This window comes from Grampus griseus, assembly GCF_964374135.1.
Source record: "Grampus griseus genome assembly, chromosome: 17".
NCBI classification, from domain to species: domain Eukaryota; kingdom Metazoa; phylum Chordata; class Mammalia; order Artiodactyla; family Delphinidae; genus Grampus; species Grampus griseus.
Window position 1 is genome coordinate 30,598,340 of NC_139011.1, and position 25,350 is coordinate 30,623,689.

Below are 25,350 nucleotides of genomic sequence, written 5' to 3' on the forward strand. Positions count from 1 at the left end.
CAAAGAAATATCTTAATAGTATGAATTGTTAATAACAACTGAATGTCTTAATACAGAAATGGCTAAATTACAGGGCCATTAAAAACCATGAAAGAATTATATGGATTCAAGTTGACCCTTGAACAACATGGGTTTGAACTGCACAGGTCCACTTATATGCAGATCTCCTTCAAATAATACATACTATAACACTACAATACATGGTTGGTTGAATCCATGTATGCAGAACCACAGATATGGAGGGCTGGCTGTAAACTTACACATAGATTTTCGAATGTGGGAGAGGGGTGTGTGTCACCCCTTAACCCCTGAGTCGTTCAAAGGTCAACTGTATAATGACATGGGAAAATGTTTATTACATAATATACTAAGTAAAAAAAAGCAAGAAACAACACTACATACAATCCTGATTTTATATGAAAAATCCATGTAAGTAAAGATACAAAAACTAGCAAAATTGTGTGTGTCTGTGTATGTATATACACATACACACTAAAGATCAAAGATAAATATACCAAATATTAACAATGATCATTTCTAGGTGATGAACTCGAAGTAATTTTTATAAATTTTCTAAAAACTTCCTACATTTGTCAAATGTTCTTTAATGAACATTCATTAGCTCTGAATAAAGAAAAAAATTACAAAAGAAAAAATATTCAATCTTTTATAGAACTTGCGTTGAGTAAATGAATTCCTTAACATCTACTGAATATAATCCTTAGGTCTTCAGTATACCTAAATTAGACAATGCAAAGAAAATTCAGTGTTTTTAAAAACTGAATCAAACCTTTGTGTGTTGCTGGTAGGAATGTAAAATGGTGCAGCCACTGGAAAACAGCTCAATGGTTCATCAAAAAATTAAACACAGAATTACCATAGGATCCAGCAAATCCACTTCTGGTATATATCCAAAAAATTGAAAGAATGAAATCGAACAGATTATTTGTACACCAATGTTCATAGCAGCATTATTCACAACGGCCAAAAGGTGGAAACAACCCAAATGTCCATCAACAAATGAACATATAAAGAAAATGTGCTGTGTACAGTAGAATATTACTCAGTTTTAAATAGGAAGAAATTTCTGACATGGTACAACACAGATGAAACTTGAAGGCATTATGCTAAGGGAAATAAGCCACACACAAAAGGGAAAATATGGTATAATTCCACTTATATGAGGTACATAGGGTAGAGATACAAATTCACAGAGACAAAACGTAGAATGGTGGTTGTCAGGGACTGTAGGGAGAAGAGAATGGAAGTTACTGTTTAATGGGTACAGAGTTTCAGTTCAGGAAGATGAAAAAGTTCTGGAAATGGATGGTGGCGATGGTTGTACAACAATGTTGAACGTACTTAATGCCACTAAATTTTACATTAAAAATGGTTAAACTGGTAATTTTTATTTTATGTATATTTTAACAATTAAAAATTTTTAATTAAAAAGACTGAAATCTAGTATTGATTAATCTAGAATCAATACTCCAATAGAATATGAGAAATGTTAGCTAAGATACTTGAGTTATACACCTTTTAACCCATAATGTACTAAGTGGAAGCACTGTATATTAGAAATAAAAGACAAACTATTACTATAATTTTCATAAGTAAATAGTATGAAAAAACAAAATGGTGTTTTAATTTATCCTTAGTACTGCTTTTTAAAGGAAAACATTTAATCAGACAATGATGGAACTTGTGGATACTTGAAAGAATTTCAGAAATAGATTTTTATGTCTAATTGCACTTTTTAAAAATGATGGGATTACAACTTCGGCAATTGCAAATTGCAATTAGGATATTATATATGAAATTTTAAAAGGTATTTTAATGATAAAACATATCAAGAACTAAAAGAGAAATGGAGAAATCAGAGGTATTATGGAACTTGTGAGCACTTTCAAGAAATAAATTGTTTAAAGACAGAATGCAGTGTGTGAGGAATGTTTAAACATGGTGGAAAAGATGCCCATTATGTGTACAACCCACTGTGGGATAAGAAAAGACAGGAGAAACCAGAGACTATGTACTTGTCCCCAGAGAAACATCAGTCAAGGGCTACTAGATCATCCTTCAGAGTGGCCTAAGATACAGTAGCTTTTGAGTCAGTGAGGAAAGACGGAGACAATATGCAATAAGATAAGCTAACTTTATATATTCCTTAACACTTACCTTCTATATTGGTTGTTGCTATTTTATGCTTAATTTCTTTTTGTGACACCTGTTGAATATTTTCCCTTTGCTGTTTAGTTTGTTGCATTGTATGGGTTTTCCAGAGTTTCCGTAGCTCTTCTACCTCAGTCTCTGAGTCCTGATTTTGTTCCTTTCCTTGCTTTCCTTTGTTGACAATTGGCTTTTGTTTAAATTCTATTGCTTCCCCACAGGGCATACTTTCCTTTTCACCTTCTTCATGGTGTAATGAATTCTCATTAAGAAGAAAATCCTGGTCTGCATTACCTTTTATACCTGTGCTTTGTTCTTTAGGACCTGAGATTTCTTGAAGATTATCTGTAGTCTGATCTCCTTCCTTAGTAGCCATTTCAAGATTATTTAAATCAGTTTTAAGGGAAAGAGTCCCAACTTCATTGGTAGTATGTCCAGAATCGGATTTTAAGTGGTCAGGAGTACTAGCAGCTTCTGTTATGACTGTCAAACATTCTACTCCACTCTGACTGATGGTTTGCACAGATTCTGATGACGCACCAGATGATTTATCTTGTCGCAGCTCATCTGAAGAAATAAGCTCCTCTCGTATAGGAGAGAGTTCTGATTCCGTGAACACATCTTCAGAAAGAGACTCCTCGGTGCTCCTAGGAGCAGTGCTGGCACTATCATTACCTGCATCGCGAATTCTTGAGTCTATTTCATCAGTATTACTTCTTGTCATTTTCTTCAAATGGCAGAAGTCCCTTCCTGATAACTGATCTATCTCTCTGTCAGTAAACAAAATTTAAAGTTATTACTTTTTAAATTGTAGAATTTTATTTTCCACAAACTTAACACTGAATTAATATCACTAAAAAGGCTTTCCTAAAAGGGTGTAGCATACATCTCTTAACAGCATATCAAAAATTTGATTGATTCCTATAGACCATGTAATTAAGTCAAGTTTTGCATCAGTTGCTTAAGATCTGGGAAATATCAGTGTAAGATTTCCTGAATTGATCTACCTGAAGAGAAGTTGAAGATACAAGTTCTGGGTGAAGCTATAATTCTAAACTAAAATGTATTCACTGATGAAATATGCAAATAAAATTTTGATTAAAATTTTAAATGTCTTAATAAAATAAAAATACACTGATATTACACACACACACACACACACACACACACACACACAGTGCTTATTTACATTTAAATAGAAATTAAACTAAAATAAATAACTCAAGTGCAAAGTTAAAAACCAACCTGAATAGAACTGAGGCAAAAGTGCTTAGAGGTTAGATATTAGCTAGCTGAATGGTTCATCATTACTTCTAGATTTCCATGTTTAATGGCATTTGTATATGCAAGCACTAATGTTCAATGGTTAGACAGTTAAGTTCTGGAAGGAGACAGTGTAAACACTACATGAAATGCAAGTCAGCAACTCAAAATGATGGCTAAAAGTAGTTTCTGATAAACGGAAATTGCATGAGTTCTTTGGAAAAAGTATGAACATTTATGCAAGTCTGAGAATAGGAAAGACTGGAAGTAAGCCGACACACAATTTATTGGCTACCTCTGGATGGTGAAGTTGGGTAACCCTGTTCCTCTTATTCTAGTACTTGATATTTTTTATAATGATATGCCTAATTTTCATTGTGCATAGGATAGGTAAAATTTATTTTAAAAAAAGTATTAGTTGAAGTCCAGTTCCTATCTCTGCTTGCCTTGTACTGAGTGATTCACCTTAAGAAATGTATGTAAGCATCTAATCTGTGTTATTAAATGTGTAATAGTGTCATCTACTGGTGAGCCCCTAAAACTGCATATATAGGGTCTTGGAACTTGGCAAAAGTTTTGAGAAACTGTACCTGTAGATTTAATAAGACCCTTAGGTATGAGATAAAGTCAAGTAAACCTAACAGTATATAGATTTAGATAAGTGTTGTAACCTTATTTTTTTATGTCAATGATGCTGCTATTGCTCAATATAGTTCCTGAACAATACCTTTGCAATTAACTTCCCAAGCAGTGTAAGACAGAAGAAAACCAATAAAATCTTACACCTCATTTTTACCATACATGACATTATCTGAGTTGTTGCCAAATATTGTTTTTAATCAATTCATAAGGCAGCATTGAAAGATATTTCTTTTGGAGTAACTTTTTTAAAGGTTTGGATCAAATAGATGGTCTTTCCAGGTGATGTTGTGAATGATAAAACAGTGATTTACAAGAGGAAGGGCCCTATAGCATCTGTGTAGAATAGTTATGGATCATTCAGCATAATAGAATCCCAAAGTATCCTAATACAAACGGAAAAGCAGGGCAAGATAAAATGGATCTCACCAATGACTGGCAACATATACATACATATACTCTTCTTGTTTCTCTTTTAATCTAATCCTTCACTCCTTCACCTTTGTCTTACCCCTCTACCTGCCACAATAATCTTTACTTGCTGAGACTGATTTTGGATGATGATATATTAAATAGCTAACAGTAGAGGCAATCCTAGGAATAATCTGCACCTCTAAGGATGAGTTTACCAAGCCAAAACAGTATCTACTGGGGGGCCATTATAATGGAGACTGTTTAAATAAAAGATTTTATTCTACCACAGGTATTCTAACAATTCATGTAGTCTGCCTCAGAAACAAAAATAATTTGCTCTCCGTCTCTTTTGTAAGTAGTTCTGTCTCACAGGGGTTAATTTTAAAACAACCATTATCATCCCTGTGGGCTATTATAGGGATAGAAATCTCAGTATCAGTTAAAGTGAAGCCAGTTTTTAAACTGTTGACAAAGTCATGTATGGAGGAATGGGGGAGTTCTTTTCTATTACATATCAATTTTCTTCTTTTGTCCTTCCCTTCCTTTGTTTGTATACCTGTCTTTTATTTTCTTCTCCTTTTATTTCTTATCCTTCCCTTTTCTTTGTTATTCCTTTAGTTAAACACATTACTTTCAAAGGCTATGCTGACCTGTAGCCTCACATCTATGTTACCTGAAACACACAAATTCCCTAACCAGTATATTCCAAGGTTAACTCTTTAAATTTGTGCAATCTGTGGGTCTTCTTCCCTGTGTTTTATACTTTTCTGAGAGAAGGGTGCAAACATATAAATCAATAAATGACAAAGCTGCTCTGGCTTTATTAATGTCAGGTCTTTGCTCATGTGACCTCCCCCAAACCCCACACCCAACTCTTCAGGCTCTTCTAAGGAAAATTTGAAAGCTACCCTTGATTACTTATATTACCTTAAATTACTAATAAAAATAATTTGAATTTACCTGAATAAAATGGGCTGGTAAACATTGAATTAAATGAGTACTATAGGTTACTTTTAAATATCAGGTTCTCTGACCAAATATACAAATATAAATCTAAAACAATTCCTAACCTAGTGCAGTAAGAATAATCTTTTCAATACTACATATAATTTCTGTTTCATTAATGATAAAATGAAAAGCAGCTATAATAAAACTATTAAAAAATACTTCAGAGTTATTAGACCAGGGTCAACTATCTAGATGAAATAAAATTGCAAAGGAGTATAAATATCACTCTTACATGGGTAAGGATTCCTTTATTTTGCTATCGAAAATTTCTTTGTACATTGCAGCTGACATCACCTCTTCCATTGGACACATGATGCCATATTCCTCACAGCCATTCTCTTGAACCAAGGGGTCAGTTTTATGTGGATCAAACATTATATTATTTGGTGTAACTAGCAACACACCGCTGACTGTGCCCTAAGATGAAAAAAGAAAATAATGTTTAATCTTCAAAGTTTAAATTTTCAAAATTATTCTAGGTATTTTTATTTCCAATGTTAGGCCACCTACCACATATAAAAGTAGTATAGTCAAGCACTATGGCATTCTCATGAAAATGTTTTTAATAACACCCAAATTTTCCCAGTAAATTCTCCTTGTTAGCAGAGGCAAAATACAAAGAATATCATATTCACCTTCAATCAATCAAGACAGGAATTAAAATTTGCAGCCTCAGTAAAATGCTGAGTTATATCAGCAAGATAACTTCAGTAATATAAGAAGGACTGTAAAGTCCTTCAAGGCATGAGCCATGTTTTACATTAACTTGCATACAGCCTCCTGTGTTCTTCCGTCACTACAGGTATCAAATAGTTTCATGCACACACTGCAGGTTTAATAAATAATGTGCTGATAACTCAATCCATTATAAAAGGAAAATAGTATAATCTGTTTAAAATATCTTTAAAAAAAATCTCCATTTCACTCGATTCTGCTACTGCCTAGTTATGTGACCTCTGGTAAGCAAAGCCTCTGGGGTTGTTTCTTCATCTGTAAAATTAATTAGATTAGATTACTTCTAAGGCATACAGTAATTATTTTAATCATGAAAAGTTATGAAATGTTAAATATATTTATACAAATATAAAGAATCCAACCCTCTCATCTTACAAATGAGCAAACAGAAGTACGTAAGAAGCTGATCCCACTAATATTAGCTAATGTTTCTTGAATGCTTTGTATGTGTCATGCTTTATATATATTATTGTTCATTTATATATATTATTGTTCAATTATAGCTCTGAGATGAGAATACAGGTGGGGAAATTAAAATTGAGAGAGGCTAGGCAATTTGTCCTAAATAATAAACAACATAGCTAACTAATAAGTGTCAGGACCAAGATCCAAAATCCAAGCAGTCCATGCTTCTTACTATAATCTTTTCACATCTGAGTTACAAACAATAATCACTTCAACTCAAGTACCAAATATTCCTTAATCCTATTATTTTATTTATTTTTATTGAAGTATAGTTACTTTACAATGTTGTGTTAATTTTTGCTGTACAGTAAAGTTATTCAGTTATGTATATTCTTTCTTAATCCCATTTTCAAACTCCCATTCCACTACATCCTGTAAGAATAAAAATAAAGAGCCAGACAGAATTCTAAAACTAAACCAAATAATTACTTCAAAGTTGTCTTTTTTTCCTGAAGATACCAATAGAAAAACTTAAATATTGCTTGATTTGGTATCACACCCTCCTTCCAAGTCCATATTCAGCTCTGTGAATTTATCTGATTTAACTTTAAGAATGTAAAACTTAAGTTATGACAGACACTAACTTTAGAAACAAAAAAAAAAAAAAGAAAAATCCTACTAAAAATGGTCACCCAATCACAAATGAAAAAAAGTTATTGCCAATGTTCGAGATTATAAAATACGCTTATTATTTACAGTAACTGCATGCAATACTGGAGAGAAGAATACGTGTGTGTGTGTGCATTTTGGTGGAGGAAAGGGAATCAATCTCAAACTCTGCCTAGTATTTCTTTTAGTTCAGACCATGGACCTCCTAAATAAGGAGGAACTTTATGTAAACCATAGCCTAATCATCTTTTGATCAATATTTTATTTTATTGTTTTTTAATATCTTTATTGGAGTATAATTGCTTTACCATGTTGTGTTAGTTTCTGCTGTATAACAAAGTGAATCAGCTATATGTATACATATAACCCCATACCCCCTCCCTTTTGCGTTTCCCTCCCACCCTCCCTATCCCACCCCTTGATCAATATTTTAAACAGATTCATATACATTATGTATTCCTGGATCACATGCCAACGGAAATCAATGAGTGATGATAAAATATGTTGCAGGGACATTTACAACTGCCAGGGATAATCCAAGAAATAAATAATCAAGAGTAGAGTATATACAATATAAAAAAGCTGAAAGATTTCCAATCTTTAATACCTTCCTCTATCTCACCACATCTACAAGCAAGTTATTTGAGAAATGAAACCAAACAATCAGTAAGGATTAAGGAAAGCAAACTTGAGGTTCTCTGAAAGACTTCAGGTCATTCTTGATTTCATAAATTTCATCTGAGCATTAGTTTTAAATGATGATATAATATTTGGTTCACTGGCATAACACTACATCTTTTGCTTTAAAGGATTTTCATTAAAGACAATGATTACTAGGTATTATAGAAAAGGCCCAGTGTAATAATACTTTAATTCACTATACACATGAATACTATAATCTTAGTAGTGTAATTATAGAAACCATTTGAAAGGTCTCTCAAAACCGTACTTCTACTACTCGGATTACAAGGGGCTTGAAGCCCTATAGCTTAACACTGGAATGATCAATCTGCTAGTGTTATATTCCAGGAATTCACCCTTATTTGCTGCTACTGAAGGATGCACTGATATATTCAAGCTTCTTTCCCTCTGCCTTTAGCTGGAGCTCTTTGAGGTATTCTGTGAGATGTCAGGTGTCTCCATAAATCAAAAGAGACGGCCATGAGAAACATTACAACACAAAATTCACAAAAATCTCTTTAGAAAGGAGCCTCTCAAATTCATTTGCCCAAGATCAAATCTGAAATCATAAACTCATACTAAACCATTAACACTTCATTCTTTTTAAATACTGTTTCATAAATGTAGACATATTTTCAGGAGCAAGAGCATACTGTAAGTAAGAGATTTCCAATTACCATATCTTAATCCACATGACCTTCAGAAACTTTAAGCACCTACTTCCCTTTAGTATTAGTAACTTCCAATTCCTTATGTGCAATTACTTGACTAATCTTCCAAGAAGGAATTATTTCTATTAGAAAATAGTCTATTTCTAAAAGAAAAGTTACCACTTATATTTCAATATTTCTGTAAATACTAAAAGATAAAAGATTATGAGGGAACTCATCCCAGGAGAAATAAAAGCTTGTACTGATTTTTTTTTTCAGTCTTAAGTCCACAGTAATTTAACCATTACAATAATTGTTGATAAATTTCCATAATTTTATATAAATAATCTTTACTACAATCAACCTGTAAGAAGAAGAAAGAAGATGACTTGTATGAGAAAGCATCTTTTCCTGCTTACTTTCTTACAAGAGATTATGTTTCAAGAACACCAGTGCAAGCCATTCCTAACCCTGCCAATGACTTTATCTTTTCTTTGATTCTTAAACAAAATTGTTATTCAAATACTTCCAACTAAAATTTTGCTTCTAGCCATAAACTAATTCTGCTTAAAGCTACTAAAACACATAAAATACATGAAATAACTCTTTTCCGATACTATAATGCTGAATAAGGGGAAACAAATAAGATGAGATCTACAAATGCCCCAGCACACTGGGTGGAGTTTCCTCGCCACAGACAGAGACAGGAAAGGAGAGAACACTCCCTACTGAGAAAGCTTTGGAGATCTACAGAGGATTCTTTTCCAAGGTTCCAGCTGAGGACTGATTGCCACCTGTGCGAAAGCAGCTATCCAAGGATGAGAAAAAAAGCACTCAAAAGAAGCTGAGAAAATAATCCCTAGAGTCCACAGAGTCAGAAATAGTTTGTGTTCTCACCAACCAGAGCAAAAACCCTTGTAATTTACAGCACCTCAATACTCAGAAGGGTATTATCTCAGTAAGGGGAAAACTAGCTAGACTTAAAGGCTGCTCTGGTCATGCCTAACAAAACTTAAAAGCAAGCCATGATAGGATGAAGCTGTTTCCAAGAAACAACCATGTCACAGAAAAATGCGCAAGAATATGTATAGAAATACAAAAATATCCAGCACCCAACAAGATAAAATCCATAATATCTGGTATCCAATTAAAAATTACTAGGCATGCAAACAAACAGGAAAATATGGCTCACAGCAATAACAAAAATCAATTAACTGAAACAAACCCAAAAGTGGAAGAGAGAAAAGAATTGGTAGAAAAAGACATTAAAACAATTATTTTAACTATAGTCCATGTATTCAAGAATATAGAAGAAAGATTTTGCGTGTTAAGTAGGGATGTGGAAGATATAAGCGACCCAGTTTAAACTTAGAGGTGAAAAATACACTGGATAGAATACCAGATTAGATTTGGCAGAAAAATTAATTACTGAACTTCAAGATACAGCAATTGAAATTGTCCAAAATGGAGAGAGAGGAAAAAAAAGAGCAGAGTATCAGTAAGCTATGAAGCACATCATCAAGCAACCTAAAATATGCATAACTGGAGTTTCCAAAGAAGAGGAGAGAATGGGGGAGAAAAAACATTTGAAGAAATATGGCCAAAATTTTTTCAAATTTGATGAAAACTATAAACCTACAGATCCAAGAAGCTGAACGAACCCCAAGGAAAACAAATATGAAACACACACCAAGGCACATCATAATTAAACTGCTCAACAATATCAAAAAAACAAACAACCCAATCAAAAAATGGGCAGAAGACCTAAACAGACATTTCTCCAAAGAAGACATAGAGATGGCCAAAGGCACGTGAAAAGATGCTCAACATTGCTAATTATTAGAGAAATGCAAATCAAAACTACAGTGAGATATCTCCTCACACCAGTCAGAATGGCCATCATCAAAAAAATCTACAAACAGTAAATGCTGGAGAGGGTATGGAGAAAAGGGAACCCTCCTACACTGTTGGTGGGAATGTAAATTGGCACTATGGAGAACAGTATGGAGGTTCCTTAAAAAAGTAAAAACAGAACTACTATATGATCCAGCAATCCCACTACTGGGCATATATCTGGAGAAAAACATGGTTTGAAAAGATACATGCAGCACTCCAATGATCACTGCAGCACTGTTTACAACAGCCAAGACATGGAAGCAACCTAAATGTGCATCAACAGATGAATGGATAAAGAAGATGTGGTACATATATACAATGGAATATTACTCAGCCATTAAAAAGAATGAAATAATGCCGTCTGCAGCAACATGGATGGACCAGGATATTATCATACTAAGTGAAGTGAGTCAGACAGAGAAAGACAAATATATATTGCTTGTATGCGGAATCTAAAAAAAAAAAAAGATACAAATGAACTTATTTACAAAACAGAACAGACTCACAGACATAGAGAACAAACTTATGGTTACCAGGGGGGAAAGGTGGGGAGGGAGGGATAGACTGGGAGTTTGGAAGTGATCTGTACTATATTTAAAATAGATAACCAACATTGTATGCCACAGGGAACTCTGCTCAATATTCTGTAATAACCTAAATGGGAAAAGAATTTAAAAAAGAATATATATGTAAAAAAATAATAACAATAAAATTAAAAAAAAATCAACTTGCTCAAAATCAGTGATAAAGACATCATCTTAAATGCAAAGAAAAATATATATTTTATACAGCACACCAAATACAAAAGTAATAGAAGACTTCTCTTCAGAAACAGTGCAAGCCAGAAAACAGTAGAGATTTGAAAGAAACATCTTTAAAGTTCTGAAAGGAAAAGAAAACCCTGTCAACCTAAAATTCTATGCCCAGTGAAAATATCTTTAAAAAGTAAAGAAAATACCAAAGCTATATGAATAGCAAATAAGCAAATGAAAAGATGCTCAGTATCATAAGTCATTAGGGAAATGTAAATTAAATGAGTTACCACTAAAGACCAATAAGCATAATTAAAATCTAAAACACTGACCACGGTGAATGCTGGTGAGGATGTGGAGAAACAGCAACTCTCAGTGACTGCTGGCAGGAATGGAAAATAACACAGCCACTTTTGGAAGGCAGTTTGGTAGTTTCCTACAGAGCTAAACACAGTCTTACCACACGATCTAACAATCACATGTCTTAGTATTCAACCAAAGGAAATAAAAACGTATACAAAACCTGCATATTAATGTTTATAGCAGCTATCTTCGTAAGTGTCCAAACTTGGAAGCAACCAAGATGCCCTTCAGTAGGTGAATGGATAAACTGTTGTACTGTACATCCACAGCGATAAAAACAAATGAGCTGTCAAGCCATGAAATATATGGAAGGCTCTTAAATGCATACTGCTAAGTGAAAGAAACCACTCTGAAATCATTCAGTCATACTTTATGATTCTAACTGCATGACACTCTGTAAAAGGCAAAACTATGGAGACAGAAAAAAGATCAGTAGTTTCCAGGGGTCCAGAGGAAGGGATGGATGAACAGACAGAGCACAGAGGATTTGGGAGACAATGAAACTATTTTGCATGATACTGTAATAGTGGATACATGTCATCATACATTTCTCAAAACCCATAGAGTGTATGACACAAAGAGTGAGTTCTGATGTAAACTATGGAAACCCACTTTAAGTGTAAGACACAGTCTCAAAGTAAAAAAATGGAAGAGATAAATCAAGTTAACACTAACTGAACAGAAGCTAAGTGACTACATTTGTATCCATCAAAGCAGACTTCATAGCAAAGAGTTTTACCAAGAATAGTCTTTCATAATTAAACAAGTCCATTCATCAAGACAATATAAGAATCCAAAACATTTTTATACCTAACCACAGAGTTTCAAAATACACACAAAAAAACTGATAGAACTAGAAGGGGAAATAGACAAATCCACAATTATAGAGGTATTTCAACATCCTTCTGTCAATAATTGATAGAACAAAAAGACAGAAGATCAATAGTAACACTCAACTTGATTTAATTGACATTTATAAACTATTTCTCCCAACAACAGCAGAATACACATTCTTTCCAAGTGCACATGTAACACGTATCAAGATATAATACATTCTGCACCATTAAACGTTAAGCCTACAAATAGTAGTATGTTCTCTAACCACATGGAAAAACATTAGAAATCAGTAACAGAAAGATACCTTGAAAAATACCAAATATTTGGAAACTAAGAAACTTCTAAATATTCCATGGGCCAAAAAAGAAATAAAGAGAAAGTATTATGAACTGAAAGAAAATGAAAATACAACATATCAAGACTGTGGATTCAGTTAAAACAGTACATAGAGGGAAATTTATAGCACTAAACACCTATTTCAAATACCCATAATTTATGAATTACGACTATAAAGAAATGGTTCCCACGTGTGACTTCTCAAGTGGGTATCATACTATAATTACTTTCTTAGCAACACCTGGAGTTTATTTTGACTACTGTACTTTACTATAATTCCCTCTGCAGACTAGAAGTTCTCTGTTTTAGAAAAGCAGCAACCTGTGGTAGATAAAACACAGATTCAAACTGGGTTTGAATTCTAGCCAGGATAGAGAAACCCTGGACTCATTAACCTTTTCTGAAAGTTTTTTTTTTTTTCCTGTGAAGAAGGAATAGGACTGCCTATTTCACAAGATTATTTTAAATTGATCATCATGTGCTGATGCTGATGACTAAAAATGTAAATGCAAAACTGTCATATTTTAGTAATAAATAAAAAATGATTAAAAGTTTTTTCTAAAGTTTTATCCATTACCTTGCCACTGGTAATATATCTGCAATTAATTTTAAGAAATTTCTCAGTAAATGCTTCTTCCTCCTCAGAAGTTGAAGATACAACTCGTGCAGGTCGAATACCAGTAAAAGCAGATGAGAGAGTTTCTTCTTTCGGGTGGACTACATCAGGATTCTTTAAAAAAAAAAAAAGATAAAGACACTTCAGAGAACTAAATAAAACTAAGCACATTGTTAAATGCAAATGCATAGCTCTCCCCAGTAAGTGTTCTTCCTTCTCATCACATTCTGTAGAACAGCTCAAAACGTTTTTATGTAAAAAAATATGGGAAAGATGGCTTCCCTGGTGGCGCAGTGGTTGAGAGTCCGCCTGCCGATGCAGGGGACACGGGTTCGTGCCCCGGTCCGGGAGGATCCCACATGCCGCGGAGTGGCTGGGCCCGTGAGCCATGGCCGCTGAGCCTGCATGCCCGGAGCCTGTGCTCCGCAACGGGAGAGGCCACAACAGCGAGAGGCCCGCGTACCGCAAAAAAAAAAAAAAAAAATATGGGAAAGAATGTCACTTCTTTTACATTTGGTAAAGATCCTAATACAGCTTAAACTTACATTTTTCAATTATTTTTTTAATGGGAATATATATATACTGGTTATAATACATATGTGTTTGTGTGTGTGTGTGTGTGTGTGTATACACACACATACACATTCAGTTGCTCCTGAATCAAATCACTGGTCCTGATCATTTAATATATCCCTCAGGTGCTGGGAGCAGAGAAAAGGTGAGTGCTTGTCTGTGAAACCTAGGAATTCAGCACAATCCATTCATTGAAGAGCCTGTTAAAATCTCAAGCTATAAAGAATTTATCAGTACCATTTTACAAAGTATTAATTAGTTAGATCATAGGTTTTTAACTTTTTTGATGCCATGGACCATTCCCACAGTGAAGCCTATAGACCTCCTTTTCAGAATGTTTTTTTTAATACTCAAAATATAGAATTACAAAGAAAAACAATTATATCAAAACAATTATCAAAACACTTTTTAATCAGAGATATTTTTATTTATAGATATATACACTTCTTTATTAATACATTAAATAACAAGATCTAGTGATGACTCATAACGATAATTTTGAAGTACATGGCCATAAACAACATTCTGTGATATCTACAACAACTCTAAATGGATTTGAAAATATTTGAGTTCTAGGGCTTCCCTGGTGGCGCAGTGGTTGAGAGTCCGCCTGCCGATGCAGGGGACACAGGTTCGTGCCCCGGTCTGGGAAGATCCCACATGCCGCGGAGCGGCTGGGCCCGTGAGCCATGGCCGCTGAGCCTGCGCGTCTGGAGCCTGTGCTCCGCAGCGGAAGGGGCCACAACAGTGAGAGGCCCGCGTACCATTAAAAAAAAAAAAAAAAAAGAACTGAAAATATGTGAGTTCTATTGGAGACAAAGTCACAGGTATCCCTGGTGCTTTTCTATAGTTTGCTGCTTATATTCTTAATCTTTAAAAATGCTAGATTTCACTTAAAATTTTTTCTATCCAAGTTCACAGAACTCATAGTTTTCCCAAAGTTCACTATTCTGTACAAATGTAGGAAGGTTAGACAGATGCCTTTTAATCTTTGTTTTAAATACCTCCACAGAGGCATTTCATACCTTATAAGTAAATGCACAATGCCTTATATAATAGTTTTCATAGTAGCAAGGTTCTTCAGAGCTTTGAACTAAAATCTGCCACTCTGTAATTAATACCTAATAGTTATTATTTGCCCTTTTGAAATAATAAACAAGACTGCTTCCTCTTCAGTCTCACAGACTTTGAGATACTTGAAAAGAACTATCAAATTTTAACATGACTTTTTCTACTCTAATAAATGCATCTAATTCCTTAAATTCTGTCCTATATAGGACAGAATTTGTAGACTTCCTTTCTAAATTTCATATACCCTTCCTAAACTATAGGGCTGAATCCCAAGCACTTGGGCAGATACTCAACAGACATTTTTTGAAGGTAGACCAGTTCAGAACACTGCAAAACAGCTACATCTGATATAATTATATTTTTAAAAAACCTAAAATGGAATTATATTTTAACAGCTGCATGATACTGTTATAGCATTATTATCAATCTTTTCATTTTGTGATACAAACTAATAACTTTACATTCATCCTGTTGTCTCTGGTAGTTACTGTATCTAAGAGTTTTATATCATATATAAATTCATTTAGCACAGATAATTAAATAAGGGACATTAATAATATTAATTGATATTTATGAATACCTTTATATTTAAGTATATTATAAAGACCATTTCACTTTCAAATCATAAGGTATATACTATTACCTTAATTTTTAAGGAAACGTATGCTTGTCCAAATTCAGTAACTTGCCCAATGAGTAAGATGAAGCTGAGATGAAAACCCATGTTGCCAACACATGAACTAGTGAGCTTAACTGCACTACTATGTGCTTTCCATTTCAAACATTCTTCTAAAAGATTGTGTGCAGAGGGGAAAAAAAAAGCCAATACAGAGCCATCACAGGGCCCCCTGCAAACTGGCACAAAGCAATACACAAATTTTGTCTATGACTGTTCAGTTACTCCCAAATCAGGTGACAACAGTATCTACTAAATAACCATATTATTCACAGAAACTGTATCAGGGTACATTGTCAAATATTTTCCTTAAACATATACCTCATAGAACAACAAGATCTCTGAGGTTCCCTCAAAGCCTCAAATTCTACAACTCAGTATCAATAGCAATCCCAACTTGTCAAAGTAATCCTATTAAAAAGAATACATGAGATTAGCTTAACGAATGCTCAAAGTATAGCATAAAAGAGTATTTCTTTAAAAGAGATCAAAGTTGTTTAGAGAAATCATAATCAGACCTCATTTTAACTTACATACATGTACATGATCCAAAGTATCAGTATCTCCGTATCTCTGTGAATTTACAGATTCTGTTTCTTAATAAGGTGATTTGAATAAGCTTATTTGAGTGCTTTCTGAAGCTTCTTTGTGCAATTTTGTTTTAGCCACTAGGGATGGAAAGGTCCTTAAAAATACAGGATTATAAACATTTATTTATCAAGCCTCAATTGTCACCTCAATTGTTCAAATGTGCAAAAGGAAAGCAATGCTATGGCAAGTGACCCAAAAAAGTTGACTTATGGTCATCTTTTTTGTACAATATGATTAAATATTATATAATTTGTAGAGTATTATTATAAATCATTACCATAAGCTAATGAGCAACTCCAAACTCTCCTTTTCCCATGTTGCCTTGGCTTTATGGAGTTTTTGTTCTTTAGTGATTGAAAATATGTAGAAATGTTCTCTGGTAACATGTAGGTAAGGCATACAAAATTTGAGAAGGAAAAACCATACAGGCACAGAAATACCAACATTTATATTTATTTCATACAAACATATATAATATATAATCTAAAATAAAATGTTTATTTTTAAAGCAGTGAATATTATGTTTCTTCACTCAATCCAGTAAATATGATGGGTACCATTTACTTCCTATAAATTGTTATGTTTAACTATCACTCTCAGAATTTATTTAAACTCCACTTCTGAAGAATTTGAGGCTCTTAAAACAAACATACAGAATAAAATACAATACAAATAAAAAATAAAAATATCAGAGTGAAGAAAAAATAAAATGCAATTTTAAGTGTTGTACTTGGAGTTTTGGACCTGGCACTGAGCTTTTTAGCAACCAGGTTAAAAAGCAAAGAAGGATCAATTTTTAAATTCTAATTATGAGAACAATGCTTGCTTTCAGAATCTAGAAGAAAACTCTCACCCAGTAATTTAACTATTTATTTGTGATATTACAAATACAGAGATTTCTTCTATATAAAGAAATGCTTTCCTAAAAATCTATATAAATACAAAGTCGTACTATGACGTTTTATGTTTTCACATATTTCAAATATTAAATTTTGTTCTAAGAATGTAAGACTAAGGTATAATTATAGCACCACCATTTAAAAAGTACATATTAAAAAATTATAATTCCCTAATAAACTGTTGGTATTTAAGTTTAAAAGCACCAAAGCTAAATTATATTATACAATATATAGGTAACATATAATTCATGTGTTATTTATACATACGGCATTTATAGTTGTTTAACTTTATTTTAATATAATATGTAATATATAAGCTTATGTTTATTATATAATAAAGTATATATACTTACATATGAAAATTTAGGTTTAAAAGCATGAAATTTAAAATCATAATTTATATATTATATATCAGATAAAATATATTTTATGTATTTTAGTGATTTTAAATTTATTTTAAGTTTAAATATATAATATTATACACAGAGAGAGAGGAAGGAGGTGGAAGTAAGGAAGAAGGGAAAGAGGGGAGAGGAATGCTTGTGACTAGTTTAAGGATGGCATATGTGAGAACAATTTTTGAAGCATATGCTATATTTAATCTCTTCAAACTATATTGATATTTCTAACTAAAATTTTTTTAACTTCTTGCATGTGTGCTATTACTTTAATGTCTGTTTTCAGGTATATAAGTTCAGGATGTCAATGAATTATGTGATTAGTATAATTAAAATAGAGGGAGGTTTATTTTATTAGATTTCACAAATATTCTCAAGATCCCCAAAACCCTGTAAGAAATTAACATCACTCTTTTATATATTTTCTCATCTATATGTAAAGAGAATAGTCACTGAATGTCTTTTTTAAAAAAATCTTATTTGACTAGAGTTAGAAAACCTTCTATAAAGTTCCCTGACTAAACAATGTGGTTCTCTTGAAATTTTATAAAAGGCAACATTATGACACTTCACTGTGTCACCCAAGAAGATATGCTGAAGTCCTAACCCCCTACCTCAGAATGCAACCTTATTTGGAAATCAGCTTTTCACAGATGAAGTGAGTTAAGCTGAAGTCACACAGGAGGAGTAGAGTGGACCCTTAATCCAATTTAATTGGTTTCCTTATCTGAAGAGGAGACCACTATGTGAAGACACAAACACACAAGGAGAAGACAGCCATGTGACTACAAAGGCAGAAACTGGAGTAATCTGTCCAACAAGACAAGGAATGACAAGGATTGTGGGCCAACACCCGATGCTAGAAGAGGCAAGGAAGGATCCTCCCCCACAAGGTGCTTGCCAACATCTTGATTCCAGACATCTAGCCTCCAGAACTGTGAGGTAAGTTTCTGATTTAGACCACCCATTCTGTAATCCTTTGTTACAGCAATCCCAGGAAATTAATACAGGCAAATAATAATTTTTTAAGTTACATAAACAGAAGAACAACATATTTAAAAGTCCATATAATCTTAAATATTGAGAAAAAAAAAGCAATGCTTTTGTTCACCTTTTAATCATTTTAAGCAATACTTCCGATTATCTGCTTTACTTTTATTTTTGCTTTGGTAAGCAAAAATTTGCTACATTACTTCCACATAGCTCTTTACTACAAACTTTCTAGTTTCTACAATTTGGGACACATATATTTTAATTTTAGATTGTATGTCTCAGTCACAGAGAATCTGTACTGCTAATCCTTACCCTTTCATCAATTAGTTCAAAAAGTGGTTAAGAATATAACACAAAACCTGGATGTAGACTGTCAGGGTTTAAATCTCAGCTCTACCACTCATTAAGTATGTGACCTTGTGTACATTACTCATTCTCTCTACGCCTTAGTTTCCTCATTAATAAATGCATAGTAAGTACTTTTTAAATGTTAATAGTAACTGTAGCAGAATAATTGCCTATGCTTAAAAAGAAGCTTTTAATGTGCCTAAACTCTATTAATGCTTTATATATTTTCTCCTGTAAGACCTTCTAGGCCTTCCATAGAATCTCTTAGTAGTATTTTTTTCAAAATTATATTTTCTTACTACCATGAAATATAATTTCAAAATTATATTTTCTTACCACATTATAAGTACTCTACTTTTCTTATTATCTTTTAGATTTATTAGAGTATACTAAAGAGTGTTTTATATTAAAGAGAATACAACTATCTGCTAGCCCATCTTTCAGTGGAGTATAGTAACATAAGCTGAAATTAAAAACTATTTAAAACCATTTCACTTTTCCATATTATTTATTTAAAATTCTTTTTCCTCTGAATTCCATCCTAAATATATCACACTAGTAGTTCTAGCCTAAAATGGCATTAGCATAATAAATAAATTTAAGATGCAGAGAGGAGAAATCAAAGGAGATAAACAAACAAAAGAGGTTTTTATATTTACAAAAGAATGTTAGATTAAAAAAATTTTACAAAATGATAGTGCAAAAGTGACAGGTTTTACTACACTCACAATGATTGAATATTACTTATCTTTTTGGGTTGGGTCCAATTATTTACTGATCGATAGTAGTTTCTGAGCTATCAATTTCCAGCTATAAAGTGCTAGTAAAAAACCATGGGCTCTGGACTCAGACTATCCGCGTTGGAATCCTAATTCAGGTAAGTAGTCTAGCTTTTCACAATTTTGCTTTAGGGTATGGAACACAAGCTAAATTAACCGAAGGCTACACTGCTCTCCTTTGTCATTGCCCCTTATGAATATATCTGTTAAGTCCCATAGGACAATGGCATGGCCATGTTCAAAAAGGTCCAGTAACTGTTTGGTCCAGTATCATTAGAAACTGACTTCCATTTTCGTCAATGATGAGAATAAATGTAATACATTCCTTTCATGTAGCTGTATTCTAAAGTAGTTGTCATTTTTACAAGATAGCCAGCAAATAAAACATTTGAAAAAGACCCCCTTTCTCCCTCCCTCCCTCTCTCTCTCTCTCACCACAAACACACAGAAAAAAGTCCCTAGGCAAGGAGACAAATACTTATTAATAATATCATGTCCTTTACTCCATGAGAGAAGTGGAACTAGTCTAATACTACAGCTTAGAAACTAATAATTCCTAATAATTTATAGGCAAATTAACATTAATAATTTGTGTTTTGTTACCAGTATGCCATTTGGTATCCTAAACTTTGAGTGCAAATTGGGGCAGAGAAAAGGATGTCTCCTAAAATCAGCATAGCAACACAGAAGAATCTCTCACAGGAGTCTAGCCAGTTAATGGAGAAATAACATTTTACATGTAAACATAATCATTGGGTCATTATGAAAATGGGAAATTATGATTAGTATTAATTTACACAGGAAAGGCACAAAAACCATAATTCCTGTCGGAGGAATTTTAATCAAAATTATTAAAGTTTTTTTCCTTGGAATTCATTTGTAAAATGTAACATATAGAACATCTATTCCTTTAAAATGCTAGATAAATTAATATACTATTAGTTACTCCAAATTAATATTCTGAAGAACAACTAAGATAATAATTTTTTTTTTCTTTGGCAGTGCTGTGCAGCATGTGGGATCTTAGTTCCCCGACCAGGGATCGAACCCACGCCCCCTGCAGTGGAAGTGCGTAGTCTTAACCACTGGATTGCCAGGGAAGTTCCCATAAATTATTTTTTTAAAGTGTGCCAATAATGAAGAGTTTTAAGTATTATATAAACATTCACAGAAACTCAAATAAAAATCAAATTGGGGGCTTCCCTCGTGGCACAGTGGTTGAGAGTCTGCCTGCCGATGCAGGGGACGCGGGTTCGTGCCCCGGTCCGGGAAGATCCCACATGCCGCGGAGCGGCTGGGCCCGTGAGCCATGGCCGCTGAGCCTGCGCATCCGGAGCCCCACAACAGTGAGAGGCCCATGTACCGCAAAAAAAAAAAAAAAATCAAATTGGACATGGACTTCCTATCATGATATACTCATGTTTGTTAAGTAAAATTCCTTTCTTAGTTAAATTATTATATGATATTCATAAAAGGGCTGATGAATATCTTTGGATTACTACTACCACCAACAGTAATCAATTTAAGCTGTCTGATTTAATAAGAATGTTTCACTTTAAAAACCGGGATTTACAAATTTAATTAACAAACTAAAAAGGTAAAATTTCGTTCAAGCCATAGGCAAAGTAGGATTAAAAAAATGGTGATACATACAAATACAGTGACATTTCTTTTTTTTTTTTTTTTTTTTTTTTTCAGTGACATTTCTTGATAGCTTTGAAAAGAAGGGAAACTTACAGTGGTCTTATCAAGTTCAGCCTCGGATGATGTTGGTGACAAAGGACTTATGGGGCTTAGAGACGGGGAGCTCTCAACACTGGAGACATATTCAGGATCAGGAACATATAAAACCTGGAAGAAAATATTCACATAAAGATTTAGTCAAACTAAAATATTAATAATCAGATGGTATTCTCTAAGCGAGCACCATTAACAATGACCTTCAGAAATAAATTTTAAAAATTAAAACCTTCAGATTAAAAGAATGTTTATTACCGAAATAACTGTAACAAAATTTTAAAAAAGATATTTAATTTAGATAAGTTTGATAACACAAACTGTGGGCAACAGTGAGGGGAAACAGTAATTCTTAAAAATTATTGGTGTTCCCCTTAAAGGACAATTTGTCAACAGCCAGCAAAGCTTAAAATGCACATATCCTTTAACTGAGCCATTTTACTTCTAGGACTTGACTTTATAGATATACGTGCATATAAAGAAAAAGAGAAACAAACAAGAATGTTTCCTAGAGCAACGTTTACATAGCAAAAAAGTAGGAAGTCTAAAGCCTACTGTGCTTGGTTAAACCATAATACAGGCACACCTCGTTCTACTGTGTCACCTTATTGGACTTCGCAGATATTGCGTTTTTTACAAACTGAAAGATTGTGGCAACCCTGTGTCAAGCAAGTCTATCAGTGCCATTTTTCGACTGCATTTGCTCACTTCCTGTCTCTGGGTTACATTTTGGTGATTCTTCCAATATTTCAAACTTTTCATTATTATTATATTTGTTATGGTGATCTGTGATCAGTGACTGCTGCAAAAAGATTATGACTCTCTGAAAGCTCAGATGATGGTTACCATTTTTTAGAAATAAAGTACTTTTAAATTAAGGTATGTACTTTTTTTTTTTTTTTTTTTTTTTTTTTTTGCGGCACGTGGGCCTCTCACTGTTGTGGCCTCTTCCACTGCGCACCACAGGCTCCGGACGCGCAGGCTCAGGGGCCATGGCTCACGGGCCCAGCCGCTCCGTGGCATGTGGGATCCTCCTGGACCGGGGCACGAACCCGTGTCCCCTGCATCAGCAGGCGGACTCTCAACCGCTGCGCCACCAGGGAAACCCAAGGTATGTACTTTTTTTAGACATAATGCTATTGCACACTTAGCAGACTACAGTGTAGTGTAAATATAACTTTTATACACACTAGGAAACCAAATAATTCTATGACTCGCTTTATTGTGGTATCTGCTTTACTGCAGTGGTCTGGAACCAAATCCACAATATTTCCAAGGCATGCCTATATATTAATAGAGTGCAATACTTTACATACATGAAAAAGTCTGAGATTGAGTTATGCTTCAACAGAACATTTTTCCAGAATCAAAGTTATTTATTTTTTTTAAAGAAGAAAGAAAGGCTAGAATATTTTTGGAAGGGGATACATATTGGTAACTGTGGTTGCTTCTGGAAAAGGAAACTGTAAGTCTGAGATAAACTACCTTTAAAAAAGTTTGAATTTTTTATCAGGTACATGTACTGCTTTGAATATTTTTTAAAGCTCTTTAAAACTATATTTGAAAAGACAACAGTTATTTTCAATATGTATTAAGAAAAATTCACATGGATATAAGTGACATTTAATTTTCTCTTCTAGAACCAATGTGATTTGTTCAAAGTGTGCATAAAATTACTCTTCTTAAATTAACTGTATTGCAATGGATACTTTCTGTCTTAAAACTGATGCTTCTAACCATCAATGCATTAAAAAAAAGATACCTGTCCAGTAACAACTGCTCGGGAGAATAACTTATTTAGCTGAACAAGTTCGTTGGGCGTTGTATCAAATTTCAGGGCTATACTATTCAAAGAATCCCTTGATTCAACCTGTTTAAGAGAAAAAAAAATAATTTGTTAAAACAGAAAAACTAAACGATGAGGTTTAATGATCATTAATATGTCTATGGACCAATTTTACATTTGACTAATAACTGGTATTTCCATCTTTAGAGACAGGATAACTTGACAAATTTTGTGTTTGTTAGCAACTGATCTCAACCTATTATGATACAGAGTATATGCTTTATCATAATACATCACAATTACATGTAGGCCTCTACTTCAAGCAATTTCAAAATACAAAATATAATTTTCAAAACACAAACAAGTGATTTTTATTTTACAAAGATTTTAAAACAATACAAATAGTTTGTAAAACACATGTAACTTCTAGAAGCTAATTTTACTTTAGCAAAGTATGCCTGTATTAAACTTAAAGTGCTGTTTCTAATGATCTTTACATAATCTTCCATTTAAATAGATAAATTAGAAAATATATTTGAACCAAAGCTGAGGAATATGTTTTTGAATTAGTATATTTTAATGATCATATTTATAGAAATCTTAAATCATGGGATTTAATTGTCAATTATCCTGAAAGAAAGTCATTTGATCAATGTATTCCTTTAGAGTTCTCTATACATAAAGCATCTCTGTAGAGAATGATGAAGTCCAATGAAGTGGTTTTAGTGCATATGGGATTTACAATCTAGTTAGAAAATAAGAAAGACAAAAAAGGTTATATAAAAGATAAAGAGCAATTTAAGTGAAACAACAAATGCAACAGAAGCTCTGAGCAGACAGAGCAACATATTTGCTCCAAATTGTCCAATAAAGACTTTATGGAAAAGATTTAAAGCTATCTTGAAGAACGGGTAGGAATTTGAGAAGTAGAGAGTAGGGAAGAACATTCAAAATGAAGAGAATAGAACTGACATATTAGGAGACAGAAAAGAACAAAACACATTTGTGGGATACTATCTCTTCCTCCCAAACCATCCAGGGTACACTCATGAATTTAGGATTTTAGGAAGGTAAGTAGAGCCAAATCTCAAAAAAAGGATGAGACTGAATTAGGCATTTTGAATTAGACTGTAAAAGACTTCGAAAATCAGGAAAAGTAGATATGTATGTGGGGGTAAAAAAAAAAAAAAAAACAACAATAAATATATATTTTTTCTTTAATGGTTTTGTAAAACCAAATTGATGCCAAAGACACAGACTAATAATCTAGCCCTGCTCTCTTCTTCCATGCAAACTTTCTCATCTATGAAATGAGATGGTGTGTCACCTACCTTATTGAGATAATGTATGTAAAAGCTCTCTATAAACCAATTTTACTTTGCAGAAACATCTGGAAGTTTACGAAGTTCTTATTAATTAACACACATTTCATCTTCACAATGATCCTATCAGTTGTGGTAATGAAAGTAATAAAAACACCAATATGAAGCAAGGAAGTTACATGGCCGAGTGGCATCTTAGATTAATGGCTACAGGTCTATGATTAATGACACAAGAGAATGGATGCAGAAAAACCAATGTAATACTACAGCAGCAGATCATCCTTAAGGTCATACAAATATAAAGAAAGAGATAAAGGTATAAGATTTTCAGATAAGACTCAAGAGAAAACAGGAATGGATTGGATGAAGTTGTAATAGAGCAGTAGTTGTATTACGTCAGAGGTGCAAACATTAATGATCAACTGATGCTAAATCCAAAAATTCCAACCTAGATGAACAACAGATTGAAGGAAAATGGAAACAAGAAAATAAAGCATTAGGCAAGAATGAAGAAAAAAATTGGTGAAAGGTTTGCTATAATTTGTTAAATATGAAGTGGTGGTAGGAAATGTAAGCATCTAGAAAGGCAGAAATAGAAAAAAGTTTGGGTCTTACTTCATATAGTAAAGTTCTTAAGTTCTCCAAGTTGCAGAATGTAAATGGGAAAGTGAAAAGATACAAGGAACCACTCACATTTGGAATCAACAAGAGCCGAACAACCAGTGAAAGAGGTGTAAGATACAG

At 33.3% G+C, this 25,350-nt stretch overlaps 1 protein-coding gene across 6 annotated transcripts in view; it reads right to left on the bottom strand.

The window, feature by feature from the left end:
* Window positions 1-25,350, bottom strand: part of OXR1 (oxidation resistance 1) — a 455,696-nt gene that overhangs the window by 51,146 nt on the left and 379,200 nt on the right. For all 6 annotated transcript variants that reach the window (XM_082674597.1, XM_082674595.1, XM_082674598.1 and 3 more), the window contains 5 exons: window positions 23,261-23,368; window positions 21,499-21,612; window positions 13,395-13,547; window positions 5,726-5,910; window positions 2,179-2,939 (listed from right to left, as the gene is read on the bottom strand). In XM_082674597.1, the coding sequence (XP_082530723.1) occupies window positions 2,179-2,939; window positions 5,726-5,910; window positions 13,395-13,547; window positions 21,499-21,612; window positions 23,261-23,368 (1,321 nt within the window). The remainder of the gene's footprint in view (window positions 1-2,178; window positions 2,940-5,725; window positions 5,911-13,394; window positions 13,548-21,498; window positions 21,613-23,260; window positions 23,369-25,350) is intronic.